Source organism: Coenobita brevimanus, chromosome 62 (genome assembly GCF_032717465.1).
Source record: "Coenobita brevimanus isolate Jiangsu-jjx chromosome 62, ASM3271746v2, whole genome shotgun sequence".
Classification (NCBI taxonomy): domain Eukaryota; kingdom Metazoa; phylum Arthropoda; class Malacostraca; order Decapoda; family Coenobitidae; genus Coenobita; species Coenobita brevimanus.
In genome coordinates this window covers 36,686,781-36,701,888 of record NC_137015.1, presented here as the reverse complement: position 1 = coordinate 36,701,888, position 15,108 = coordinate 36,686,781, and the positions used below count along the sequence as shown (strand labels likewise).

General features: G+C 41.1%; 1 protein-coding gene across 2 annotated transcripts in view; it reads right to left on the bottom strand.

Moving 5' to 3' along the window:
• Positions 1–236: 236 nt before the first annotated feature.
• The window catches only part of LOC145404061 (protein FAM151B), a 55,773-nt gene continuing 40,901 nt past the window's right edge, over positions 237–15,108 (bottom strand). For both annotated transcript variants that reach the window (XM_080275663.1, XM_080275662.1), the window contains exons 6-7: positions 11,087–11,278; positions 237–845 (exon numbers count right to left, since the gene is read on the bottom strand). In XM_080275663.1, the coding sequence (XP_080131789.1) occupies positions 576–845; positions 11,087–11,278 (462 nt within the window). In that variant the 3' untranslated portion in view covers positions 237–575. The remainder of the gene's footprint in view (positions 846–11,086; positions 11,279–15,108) is intronic.

The following is a 15,108-nucleotide window of genomic DNA, read 5'->3' as shown; positions in this document are numbered from 1 at the left end:
ATGGCGAGAAAATGGTCTGACACATGGACACTTTAAGAAAATAATTGCAAATAGGTCATCCACCATCACTTTTTTATATATATATATTTTTTTTCCTATTGATGGAAAAAGGTAAAGTCAGGATGATGATACGAGTATATGGCAGTAAAATAAATCCATACTATGTTTCTCCTAAATACTGAACAAAGAGGCCAGGCATTCACGAGTAATATAGGAAGATTATGCTGGGCAGAGAACATAGGAGAAATAGAGATAAGCCTGTATAAATCACACTCCTACTAGGACTTATTAAGAAAGAAATAAGAAGTGGGAAAATGTATGAGAGTAAAGGCCAACAAATGGGCAATGCAAAAAGTAGACAGCCCAACTACAACATGTAGTTCCATTTATGATTTAAACTGGTTAAAGAGCATGGAAAATACAAGGTAAGGCTGACAATTAGTAAACCAAAAAGATAAATGAAAAAGATATGGCCAATAATGAGTAACCCATAAGGAAAACAGCAAATGGAGAAAGTAAGGCCAAAAATGGGTAAACTATGATAATAGGCTGACTACAAGATGCCACCACATCTATCACTCATAGAGGTAGAGTGCAGCCAGAGCAGAGGCCAGAGCAAGACCAGCAGAGGCAACCATAGCAGTGGCAGCTGGGGGAATAAAACGGTATCCCTTTGCCCCACTACTAGTCTCCCGAGCCCTGGCATCATCCACTGCCTTCCGCTCGGCCTCTGGAAGATCCAGGTACACGCAGTCCATCCCAACACTGTCCTGCAGGGCGATGATGGCCTGCGGGTCGAATGGTTCTGACACGGGGCTCCAGATGGTTATGGTGCTGTCCGGAACCTGATGAGGAACATTTACATGAATTTTATATCATGGGAGTGTAAAGAGATGAGATGAAGTAACAAAAATAAGTGGGCAGTGAAAAATAAAGGTGAGTGAAGTGAGTGCTCTTGAGTGTTGTTGGAAAGGTATATGGAAGAATCATCGTAGAGAAACCATGGGATATCAGAATGCCTGGTGAGTGAAGAAGAGTGGCTTTCAGAGTGGTACTGAATGCATGGATCAAATATGTGCAAAGAGACACTGGGAAAGGCTTGTGAGCAGTAAATGTATAAGGTCTTACTGGATCTGGAAGAAGCATGCAGTAAGTTAAACAGAGAAGGCTTATGGAAGGCTGTATATCTATGATGCAGATGGTAAGCTGCAGAATACCACTGTCACCCCTTTTTAACTTGGCAGTCATCAGACTGATTCGTCAGATAGGTGAGTGTGATGCTATGTGCAGAATGTTTTGAGACCTATCAGGTGGAGCCAGAACTCTGAGGACTTGAAAGGTGAGTGAATGGGAGTATGGTTCGTTCAATTGGGCAGACTTTGTTTACTGTCTCAGTCTATCGAGTTTTTTCACTCTCTGGACCCACCTTGGGATTGGAGAGGTCTGGACGATGACTGATGATTGATGACTGATGATGATTAGAGATGATGATGATAATGAATGAAGGTGAAGATGATGAATGTAATGATGACTGAAGATGACGACTGAAAATGATGATGATGAGGAGGAGGATAATGACAGAAGATGAAGTAAAAGAAAAAGAAAAACACTGAAAAAAAAGTAAAAGAAAAATAACAAAAAAAAAATGTAAAATATGAACCAAAAAAAGTAATAGAAAAGAAATACAATAAGGAAGAAGAAAACAGAAAAAATGATAAAAATGGGAAAAAAGTAAAGAAAAGGAAAATCCATCCATCTATCATCCCATATTATGTTGCCCCATGAGAAGTGTAGAAGACCGGGGCTAGGCAAGTTGGTCCTGACATTTACGATGTGAGTGACCAACCTCACTCATCCCTGAGTGGCATTACATGAGCAATAAACCCCAACCACCCCTTGGATATGAACCTACACAGGCTCAATTCGATTGGAGCGCCTTAATTACCCACTAAACCAACAGGCGCCATAGCCTGGTTATATGGTTACCACCCTGCTTAGTAAATTGTTTCCTGTCACTCAGTGTAGAGTCACTCATAGGCTGAAGGAAGAGGAAAGAGTGAAGGAAAGAAAGACGAAAGAGGGGGTGTAAAGTCACCTGTAGGCAGAAGGAAGAGGAAAGAATTAAGGAATGAAAGACAGAAGAGGAGGGAAGAAAGGAAATGGCAGACACTCAAAGCCCCAAAGCAGCACTACATCAAATGAGTGGATGGTAAGCACCCCCCCACCTATTTATAAAAAAAAAAAAAAAAAAAAAAAAAAAAAAAAAAAAACTAAGGCCTGGTTACTCAGTCCAGACACTGAAGATAAAAGACAGTCACTTGACCCTGTGCAACATTACATGAGTAGTAATTTTTACCTCACTACCAACTGGGGCTGCCTTAATTTACTATACCAGCAGTCATGGATCAATTATCTTATTTTGTCTCAACACAAAAAAATTGAAAAAGAAAGACCAAGAACAAACAAAAGTGATAAAGCAGTGATAAGTTGATAAGATATTAGCCCTTCACTTAAGCATGTGAAAATGAGATGGGGAGAGCCAAAAACAAGGTAATAAAAAAAAAAAAAAAAAAAAAAAAAAAAAAAAGGGGGGACAAAGGAGAATAAAATCAGGAATGGTGTGGCATCAGTAGAAGGGTACCTTACAAAAGGAGGATTTAAGTGGCAATAAGAAAGTATTACAAGTCTCTCTCTCACAGCCACCTTTGATGTACTGTGACACTGAACACATGACAACAGCCAATGACATAGCCATGGCATTTTATCTTCCTTACTTTCTAAATCTGAATGAAAATAGACTTACTGCTACAGACAAAGTACTTACAGATCTCACACAATAACCAGGTTCCATTTGCTAGTTATTTGGTTACCATCCAATATAGTGAACTGTTTCCTGGGCTATAGGAAACAATGTGGTTTTTCATCAAATGCACAGACACACGATGGTAGTTCTATGAGTGCCTGGATGGTGACCATTCCATTACACTCACACAATCACGCATATACAAAAGCATGCACACAAAACCTGAGGTCCCAAAGTAATGTGTAGTAAAAAGCAAAATGAGCATCCCAATTTAAGTATGATACAGTATATAGAAAAGAAACAGGCTATGCGAAGACAAACCAAAGAGGATTACCAACAGGTAAAATAAGAGCAATAACAAGAGAAATTTACAAAAATAGCACAAACAATACAGTGTAGACACTATTCAACCTTTTAAGAGGGCAGGGGCTTACCTCAATTGAATTCATTTGCCTGGTAGTGGCAAGAATGAAATTTTTAAATGAGACCCTGCTCACTAAAAGGTTTACCACAATAGGCTCTAACCCTTTGGACAGTGGAATTTCCCACAGCTGAACAGAACTGTCTGGCAACAGCTGATTAAAATATCCTAAATTATTCCCTGCCCTATAAAGCATCAACAACACAACATAAACATTATACTTCATTGATTTTTCCATGACACACACACACACACACACACACACACACACACACACACACACACACACACACACACACACACACACAAAAAGTACCGAAGCAGTAGGTAGTGGCAAAATGACCTAAGTTCTCATGGGGAAAGTTTGGAAGTTGAAAAGTCAAGATAAAATGGATGTCTTCTACTGCAAGATCAGTGGAGTGGTGACTGAGCATGAGGCTGTAGACAAAAGTACGAGGTCTGTCCAAATGAAACCAAACTTAGATAAAGCATCAACTAGTCAGCAGGAGGCCTGTCCAAAAAGAAAACAGACATTTTAAATAGTACACCAACTAGCCACCGTAGCATGATCACAACAGGGGCGCTGTGTAGCAGAAACTTTGAGCTTTAGTCTAACACTGGCCGCATCGCACCACATCACTTAGTCATCGAGGTACACGTGCTTAAGTGAATGTGTGATCAGTGTACTTGGCGATTTGTTGCAAGCTGAAAACTGAAGGATCTTGAAGAGCAACATATCAGCTTGAAATTGTTTTAAATTGGGTAAAACTTTTAAGGAGACTTTTGTTGCAACAGACTTATGGGAAGGATTGTTTAAGCCATACGCAAAGTCACACATGGTTCCAGCAGTTCAAATCAGGAAGAACATCCACCGAAGACAATGCCAAATCTGGATGGCCTTCCACACCAAGAGGCAACAATCACATTAAGAGTGTGTGGTGTGATCCAAGAAAATCGTTGTCTCACAGTCCAGTAAGTTTTCAAATAAGTAGGCATCTGTAAAAATTTGTGCCACAAGATTTTAACCAAAAAACTGAAGATGCATCATGCTACTGCAAAATTTGTGCTGTAACTGCTGACTGATAAGCAACATGAGAACTGTGTCACAGTCAGTCAGGAGCTGTCTGAATGTCTGACTGCCAATGAAAACTTTCTGAAAAATGCTGTAACGTGTGTGGAAACAGGTGTACAGCTGCAATGTCAAAACAAAAAGGCGTCATCGCAGTGGGTTGGAACACTGGAGTTGCTCATATGTGAAAGTGATGTTAAAGGTCTTTTTTGACTGGTAGGGCGCTGTTCATCATAAATTTATTCCACGTGATGAGATGGTCAACAAAGCGTTGTACTTGAATGCCCAGTCAGCATTTGAGGGAGGCAGTGTGAAGGAAGAGGCCTAAGGCATGGATAAACAAAACCTGGATGCTACAACTTGATGGTGCACCTGCTCACACGTTGCTCCTTATCCGTGTGTGTGTGTTTTTTTTGGTGGGGGAGTTGCAAAGGCACGAGACGATTATTCTCCTCCAGCTGCCCTACTCTCTGGATTTGGCCCCTGTGGACCCCCCCCTCCTATCCAAGTTGAAATCCACTCTGAAAGCTCACTGATTCTGACAACAGAAGTTATAGAAGAAAATTCACTAAGTGCACCAAACACTTGTTCACTCAAATGCGTGTATCTAGATGACTAAGTGACATGGCATGGTGTGGGTAGTGTTAGACTAAAGCTTAAAGTTGCTGCAACACACCGCTCCCATTGTGATCACACAACACCAACTACAGTAGCTGGTGGGCAATGTACAAAGTTTGGCTTTTTTTCTGAAGTGCTCAAATTAATCAGCATTACAGAGATCCAAGAACAGTGTCTTGAGTTATTCATTCAATGTGTGGATGGACCAAGGGGACCACCAAAATATATTGTAACATGGTGGTGGGATGAGGGAGTAGATGCCAAAAGGCTTTTTAGGGAATAAAAAATGGGGTGGTACTAGAAAGGAATACTTGGCAGCAAAATAATGTGCCAAAAGAGGTATAAAGGGCAAGACTGATTCTCAAACTTTTACTGGCTAAACAGTGCTGAAGAGAGGAATGTGGTACTTAAAGTGGCTAAACTGATCCATCCATCATCCAATCCTATGTTGCCCCATGAGGAGCATAGGAACCCTGGACTAGGCAAGTTGGTCCTGACATTTAAGATGAGAGTGACCAGCTTCACTCATCCCTGAGTGGCATTACGTGAGCAATACACCCCAACCACCCCTTGGATATAAACCTTCACCGGCTCAATCCGAATGGAGTGCCGTAATTACCCACTAAACCACCAGGTGCCATAATTTGGTTATGTGGTTACCACTCTGCGTAGTAAATGGTTTCCTGGTGTACAGGAACCATTTGGCTTGTCACTCAGTGTAGAGTCACCCATAGGTAGAAGGAAGAGAAAAGAATGAAGGAAAGAAAGACAGAAGAGAGAGTGTAAAATCACCCGTAGGCAGAAAGATGAGGAAAGAACGAAGTAAAGAACAGAAGAGGAAGGAAAGAAAGAAGGAAGGAAGAAAGGAAAGGACAGACAACCGAGAGCAGAACTTCATCGAGTGAGTGGATGGTGAGTGCCCCCACCGACCACTATAGATAATAATAATTTTAAATGAATATTAATAATTATGAAAGCCTTAGAGAGTAAATATTTCATGCAGTGATGAAAAGCTGTGACATCAATAAATCATGTGTTTACATTCAGGCTGTTCATGGAAAAATGCTTTGAAAATACAAAGGAGTTTCTACATACATGTTGGAAAATAAGAGAGAAGAAAATAATGGAGCTCAGCAACCAGAACAACAACATAAATGACCCAAAGAAGGGTCTTCAATACAGGCTATCCTGATCGCATGATCGATCGACAAATCATGTTTTTACATTCGGGCTGTTCAAAGGAAAACACTTTGAAAATACATAGGAATTTCTAAATAAATGTTGGAAAATAAGAGATAAGAAAATAAAAGAGCTCAGCAACCAGAACAGTAACAAAAACGACATAAAGAGGGGCCGTTGAAAAAGCTATCTCGACTGCATTCCCCATCGAGAGAATTCCCTGTCAAAACATTGACAATTCTTTGTCACAACAATTCGCACCTTGGACAATTCTGCTTCATCCATACATTATTATTATGCATAACTGATGTTTATTTAATTGTCCTGGGACCATCTGATGGTGAGATTCTATACAATGCTGCTGCTTCTTCTCTGCTGAGTTTGAATGCGAGTTGGAAATCACATTCTCCAGTGACCTCAACTGGGTACAAGCGAGAAGGGCAATGATTTTATGCTTAGGTCAGCTTCTTTTACAGCTGTTAGGCCATTTAGTTTGGCTTTAACCTTTTTTTGGACTCATTTGGGTGGATTTAGGACTTGACCCGGGGGGGGGGACCAAGGCTCAAAAACGCATCCCTACACTTTACATGTTTAATCAGCCTCGGTTTACGATATCCCGCCTAGCAATGGGTTTTTACTTAAGCAATTGCATAGTTAAACTGGGGTACGCCTGTACAAGTTTGCTCACACCCATGTGAGAGTGAACAAAACTTTGAGTGATAAATTTTCCATGAACACTGGCATGTAACAAGGGTCTGTTTTGTGCCCCTTATTGATCATGGTGCTTGAAGCCCTCTTTCATGACTTCAGAACAGGACTCCCATGAGAGATGTAGTATGCTGATGACTTGGTGTTGATTGCAAAGAATGAGAGTGTAGTAGAGGAGAGATTTAGGTGAAGAGATGGAATGGGGCACAAGGGTTTGAGAGTACATATAAATAAAACAAAACGATTATATTTAGTGCATGTGACAGTGCTCTCAAAGCAGGAGGAGTGTGGGCAAATGCAGTTTGCTACAAGGACATGGGGATTAACTCCATTTTGTGCAGTGTTTGTGACAGGCAGGTGCATGAGAGATGTAGTGGTATTAGCAGTGGGCTAAATAATAATGCTGATTTTAAGTGTGTGGTGTGTAGTGTAGGGGAGAGTATGCAGAGAGGTGGGAAAAGATTAGCCTTGCTGAAGAGTCTCTGAGTGTGGGGGGGGTTTTATTATTTTGGGGATGTGCTGGAGATGGAGCTTGAGCCAGCTCAGTAGCAAGGGTAAGGATTGGTTGGAAGAAGTTAGGAAGTTGTTGCCCCTCCTGACATTGAGAGGGCTCTCCCTTCAAGCTAAGAGGTCCTTGTACACAATAGGTGCTTGGAGTGTAAAGCTGTATGGCAGTAAAGGAGATGGATATTCACTGGCTCGCACTTACAAAGATAAGAATGATTACATGGATATGTGGTGCATCCTCAAATGACACGCCTGGGGGGTTAGGACTGTAAATGAAGAGAAGGATGAAACTGCAATGTATTAGTGCTGTGATGAAAAAAAAATGTAGATTGATATTGTCTGAGGATGTGAAGAGGATGGATGACAACTGGTTGCAGAGGGTGAAGGGAATGAACTCTGGGTGTAGAGCTGCAAGAGGTAGAATTAAAAAGACCTGGGATGAGGTCAAGAGTGTGACATTAGGACTAATGAACTAAACAGGGAGGCTGCTAGAGATTAAGCACCATGGACAGTCGTCATTAAATGACCAAGAGTGACACATACAAACATGGTAGAGCCTTTATAAATGAAGCAAAGTAATGAAGCCAGTACAGTAAAATTCGGCAACAATGAAACAAAGTACAGTACAACTGGGGGTGGGGGGTGGGGGGGGGGGGGGAAGCTGCTAGTTTCAGTCATGCCCTCATTGTACAGTATGTGGTGGATGGGGGCCCTCACCATCCACTCACTCCATGTAGTGCTGCTCTTGGATGCCTGCCGTTTCCTCTCTTCCTTCCTTTCCTCTCCCTTCTGTTTATGGGTGGTTCTACACTGAGTGACAAGCCAAATGGTTTCCTGTGCACCAGGAAACCATTTACTATGCTAGGTGACAACTATATAACCATATTATGGCATCTGGTGGTTTAGTGGGTACTTACAGTGCTCCAATTGGATTGAGCTGGAGTAGGTTTATATCAAAGGGGTGGTTAGGGTTTATTGCTCACATAATGCCACTCAGGGATGAGTGAGGATGGTCACTCTCATATTAAATGTCAGAACCAACTTGCCTAGCCCCGGGCTCCTAGCTCTTCATGGGGCAACACTGGATTAGTAGTGAATGAATGAATGAAAATGAAGGAATGATGTCACCATTAGAAAAGACATGCACCAGCCTGAGTAAAATACTGTACACATGATTCACCACTAAAGTAATTAGCCTCTAGGATCCAGGGATGTCTTGGCCATAGCTGAATAAAACAATATGGCATTTGTCGGAATAAAATATAAAGAATGTTTCTTGGATAATGAGCTTAACAATAAGACCTCTTCACCACCATCATAATGTTCCCTGCCCCCCCAAGTAAGATGAAGTGAGATGATGCAGAAAGAAGACAAAGAGAACAAAACATACAGAGACGCTAGTAAAACAACTTCAGATAAGGAATAAGGTAAATAAAAATAGGTGAAACAGGAAAATAAATAACATTTCACATCAGCAAAGAACACACACCAAATTACTACACACCTAAATCATAATACATACTTAACCATCAGCTGGATATATCAGTCTGGTGTTAGCCAAAGCAAAGTCCTAATTGTGTCACCAGCCTGAAAAATGGGTATTATTCTTTCCCAGTCAATTTAATTAAAGAAAAATTATTAACTGTTTCACTCACAGTATACCATCATCATCATCATCTCTTTCCCACCTACAGACGAGGTGGGGGGAAAAAAAAGGCAGTGGGGGAGGGGGTTAATATCTTCTCCATGTTAAACTACTGGTTGTTAAGCCTGATGTTGTGTACCAAATGGCATTAACACAAAATAAAAATACTGCATCCTACCACTGCTAAAAATGGACATCACCATAACACAAGTAGGCTAGCAGTAGCTGGAGTTGTTGCTTAACCCCGGTCTTTCTCACTGAGAAGACCCACTGACCACAGGTACACTGGGTAACAAAAGTATCAGTGCACAATATGCATGAAACATTTGGGACCACAGAACGAAGGTCACTGAAATATTAGTATCCAACCTACCACACGTTGGTAGCCCTGATGTTGGGCGGTGTTATATATCACCAACTAGCAATATCCTCTTGCAAACATACAGCAAATGTAATATTTATATAGGCTGACACTGATGATACACAATGAGACGTTGGTAATGTCAGCAATTGTTCGAACCTTTTCAGTAGGCATCGCACCCCCTGTGCATCGATACTTTTGTGACCCAGTGTACACAACTGCTTCTGTGGGATCATCCTACAGCACAGTACAGTACATACACTGTGCAGGGAACTGATGCCCCCTTGTGGTACACGGCACCTTGCCAGGGTCCTTCCCAATGGTGAGGTGCAGGGTAATATGAGGAGGTTTGGCTCCTGAGTGGACGTTGCAGTTGCTTTGCTCTAACCGTGGTATACAGTGTCAGCATGAGCAGGCTCCTCATGAGCACCTCAAGATAATAATCTCAACCAAATGTGGGTGAACTAGTGACAACTGTTTGTGGAAAAAGCGTGGTTATGCACAAATGGTGTCATATTATTTTGTAATATTCAGTATTTCACAAACCAAACAGTTCCATTAAAAAAAAAAAAGAGAGAGAGAGAGAGAGAGAGAGGGGGGGGGGTTGTCCTTGAGTAACATGTTTTGTAGCACAATGACACTCCCTTCAGTGGCAAGATCAATTCCACTATGCTGCAGTGTCACATGGAATAACTGTCAGTCTGAGATGAGCATGGCATAATTCCACCTGGGTGGAGTTGGCTAATGTGTGCTGTGTGTGTTTTTTGTATGTGCTTTGTGTGTTGTGTGTATTTTTCATGCACTGTGAATGTGCACATGCTTTGTATTTCTGTATGGTGTGCACACAGTATATTACAATATCTGTGTCTTGGCATGGTGTTTAAGGTACTTTTTGGAAGAGGTATAAGAAACTCTGGCCAAGTGGCAAGAAGCAAGTAGGCTTTTTATAAAAATTTTCCAACAATTTTAACACAGTTTTTGGTTACACGGCACCCAGCCAAAGGTAGGAAGGCATGTTACCATGGGTCCACTAAACACCTGAGAAGTGGAAAATGCAGGGATCAACTACTATATATCCAAAGGCCATGAATAAAGCTTCAATAAACCAGACTGAAAAAATAAATAAATAAATAAATAAGTATATATATATATATATATATATATTGAAGTATCAGTAACCTTACCTACTATACCTATACCTGAGTGATGTAATTCAGAAAACATTTGTTTGCATAACAGTAATCATCTCAGGATTTCTCCTAATGGTGTGTGTGTGTGTGTGTGTGTGTGTGTGTTGTATGTGTGTGTGTGTGTGTGTGTGTGTGTGTGTGTGTGTGTGTGTGTGTGTTGTGTATTGTATGTGTGTGTGTGTGTGTGTGTTTTGTGTATTGTGTGTGTGTACTGTGTGTGTGTACTGTGTTGTGTGCATGTGTTGTGTGCATGTGTGTGTGTGTGTGTGTGTGTGTGTGTGTGTGTGTGTGTGTGTGTGTGTGTGTGTGTTTGTATGTTATGTGGTTTGTGTATGCATGACACTTTTATAAACTGACAAGGTGTATTTAATTAAACAAAGAAAAATCTAGCCAATGCCTGGTATAAGCCAATCTCTTAGTACCCTTTTTGGGGACCTTAGAAAGGTCAAGATAGTAGGAGAGCCAGAAAGCTAGGCTACAAATCATTAAGCCAAAAGAAACTATGTATGAGACCACTCTATATATACATATGAGAAAGAACGCACATCAACAACAACCCACAAAACCAAATACACCAATACTCACAGTATCAACCAACCACTCAAGTGCCTCAAGGGAGCGAGAGACAAAAGTGGCCCTGATAGGGAAGGTGACTGGTTGAGTAACATTAGCAGCTTCCAGCACAGCGGCCATCTCTTCAGCCATACCCTTTGTGTACTCTGCCTTCTCATCATCTGCAGAGGTGAACCGTGTTTTCCACCCAACAGACAGTGTAGCCTGGGGGAACAAAATTTAATGGAGTTTGACTATAGAGTAAGTCCTAGATTTAAGCTGATGTCCCTGACATTCTTTCTGCTATTCAGTTCAGATCAGTTTATACAAAAATATTCATCATCATCATCATTATTCAAACCTCCTTTCTCACCCTAGGGCAAGGTGCTGCTTACTATAATTCTATCTATCTATCTATTCCCAGACACCTTAATCCTGTAAGAGGTGGCCACAAACAAATTGCCTCCATGTCACCCAGTCCCCTGCCATTTCACTGCCCTGCTCCCAGCTCACACCCCCCTCTCTCATATACCTCTCTACTCCATCCCTCCATCTCATCCTTGGCCTCCCCCCCCCCCCTCCACCTCACTCACATACACTCTCTTCATTAGTCTCTTGCCCTCCATCCTCTCCACATGGCCAAACCATCTCAGTGTATTTCTCCTAATGCTTCCTATCACACCCACATCCACACCACAGCACTCCTGCACTTCCTCATTTGTCAGTCTCTCTCTCTCTATGTAACACCACATGTTCCTCTAAAAAAAAAAAAAAAAACATTTCCACTGCTCTCACTCTTGACTTGTGTTCTTCCAACAAGGTCCAAGCTTCACCTCCATATGTTAGAGTTTTTATCACATTACTGTCATGTAGAAACTTTACTTCCATGCTCACTTCCCTGTCTCTTATCACTGCTTTCAATGAACAGCAACCTTTCTTCTTTGTTGTACCCTTTCAAGAACTCTCTCCAAACTTCCATCCTTACTCTTCACACTATCCAAGCACTTAAATGCACTTCCATTTCCATTTCCTCATCATTCAACATCTATGCATATCCAGTGACTTCATTTCTCTCGAAGACCATAACTTTACATTTTCCTATGTTCACCTTTAGATTCCGTCTCTTACACACACTTCTAAACTTATTCACCATGCCTTGCAGTTCCCATTCTTCTTCACTTAACAAAACAGTATCATCTGCAAACAACAGTACAGGGAGTTTCCAAACGTTGCCGTCTCATTAAAGTCACTCCAACATCCACTGTCCTACATTGTATCTCTTTTATAACTCCATCCATCTACAGACTGAACAACCATGGAGACATGACACATCCCTATTTCAATTCAACATTCAAACAGAAAAATTCACTCAATCCACTACCCACATGCACTGCAGCCTTAGCACCATCATACATACTCTTCACAGCATTCAACAACTTCCCATTAACTCCATATGTTCTTGATATTTTCCACATTCACTGTCAATCCACCCTGTCATATGCTTTCTCCAAATCCATGAAGGCCACATACCGGTACAACTTCTTTCCCTTCTGTAGAAACTTTCCCACTAAAGACCTAAGGATGCATTGCTGATCCACACAATCTCTTCCCATTCTAAAACCTCCCTGTTCTTGACGATGTTCAGAAATGTATGAGATCTGGAAAAGGTGGACAGAGAGGATCTTTTTGTGTTCGATGATGGAAGAACAAGAGGTAATGACTTCAAGTTGAGGAAAAGTAGATGTCTTAATGATCTTAAAAGGTTCAGTTTCCCAAATAGAAGCATGGGTACTTGGTATGACTTAGACAAGGAGGTGGTGTGGGCAAAACATTCATGTATTTAAAACTAGACTGGATAAATGATAGATATGGAGAAACGACAACATGAGCTTAGCTCAATTCCTGTGTGCTACAAATAGGTAAAAACACCCACCCACACCCACATAGAAGAGGAAAAGGATAAATTCAACTATATTTCTAAATTAAAATGAGAGCAACCTGTACTCTGGCCCTTTCACCTGGCTTAAAATTGCCGTCTCTCCATCTTGAATGCTAAGTTGTAACAAGAAATTAACACTAGACTACCACTCTAGTAATGAAAAGTATCATGGAAAGGATGTTCCGTCAAAGTAGTGTTGTTATCTGCTACATGAAATAGCTGCAAAATTACAAAAATCTCAAACACGTTAAGATGAACAAACTATATACAGGTGATGTTCCTGTGGGCTTTACAGGCTTCTACCACACTTTCTTACCAGTAATATTCTGCATATGGAGCTTAATCCTTTAATACAATTCATTTCCCTTAACCCCCTCATGCACTGTAAGTTTTCTGTAAGTGTGTGTGACATGATCAGAGAAAATGCCACGAGGGCAGGCTGGACTCATGCACAAAGGAAAACATTCCCATGTATTTTATCTGCCCCCGAAATTGGTTATAATGGTGTAAATTGTATACCATCAACTTCCCTGATGCTTATACTATACGATAAGCTAATAAAAACACACAAAATTGATGTGTAAAAGTACTTTGAAAGTACCAAAATGAGGTGAGAATACTGGTGTTCAACAGTGAAAATTACTGCCCTACACTCTAGCACAAAATTTTACCCACATAATGTAAGAGCTAAGCCTACGTCTAGATGCAGAATTTCACGAGCTTTCACATGGTGTTGTTGGAATTCTGATACGCCCTATAGTTCTCAAGTAAATCACCAAAAATCACGCCCTCCCCCCCTCAAACCGAAAACAGAAAGAATGTCAACTATTTGAGAGTGTTGGCCTAGAAATAGACACCGTCCCCTATGAATCACCAAATATTGATGCATTTCATGCTGAAACATAATTTTTGGTGAATATTTTGTCTACAATTGCCTAATCAGCATCCCCTCAGACCAACACTGACAAGTGCGTCATAGTTCCTCTTCAGACTAACACTGTTTTGACTCATTCTGAGTCATCGTGTGCAAAGGGGTTGAGTAGAATAATTTAATTTGGTGGTAGTATCATCATCAGCATCATCATCCAAATTTTCATTTCTATGATGGTATGAACAAGAAACAAGAAAAAGCATTAAGTTGTCGATGAATGGGTACCATCAAACCTAGGAGACACTACCATGAGCTTGGTAATTAGCTACACAATCATCACTCTTAAGCAGGGAACATTCAGTCACATGTGTGGTCACACAGTGATCTTTCTCCTGAGTGACTGTACACAGACTCAAGTCCAGGCTGAAACTTACACTGTTACAAATCTTATATTTCTTTCTTTCCCCCCCCCCCAACAGTTCCAGCACCTGCTGGAAAGGAAGTAACTGCTTTTGGCAATTGGTTTAGCTTCCAGTCCATAAGAAATATCAGTTGTACCATGGCCAACTTGGATGTAAGGATTCTTTAGGATGAAACATGGTGTCTTTTTTTTTTTTTTTTTAATGTAATAAAAAACGGACTACTGAAAATGTTATAAAAGAACTAGTGAAAATGCCCAGTGAAATGGACCACACAATCATTTACAAATCATACACATCCAACCATCCATCCATCATCCAATCCTATGTCGCTCCATGAGGAGCGTAGGAACCTGGGGCTAAGCAAGTTGGTCCTGACATTTAAGATGAGAGTGACCAGTCTCACTCATCCCTGAGTACGTGAGCAATAAACCCCAACCATCCCTTGAATATAAACCTTTACCAGTTCAATCCGGCTGGAGCGCCTTAATTACCCACTAAACCACCAGGTGCCAAAATTTGGTTATATGGTTCCCACCAACTGTAGTAAATGGTTTCCTGGTGTACAGGAAACCATCTGGCTTGTCACTCTGCATAGAGTCACCCACAGGCAGAAGGAAAGGGAAAGAATGAAGGAAAGACAGAAGAGGGAGTGTAAAGTCACCCGTAGGCAGAAGGACAAGGAAAGAATGAAGGAAAGAAAGACAGAAGAGGGAGTGTAAAGCCACCTGTAGGCAGAAGGACAAGGAAAGAATGAAGGAAAGAAAGACAGAAGAGGATGGATGAAAAGAAGGATGGAGGAGGGGAAAGGGCAGACACCCGAGAG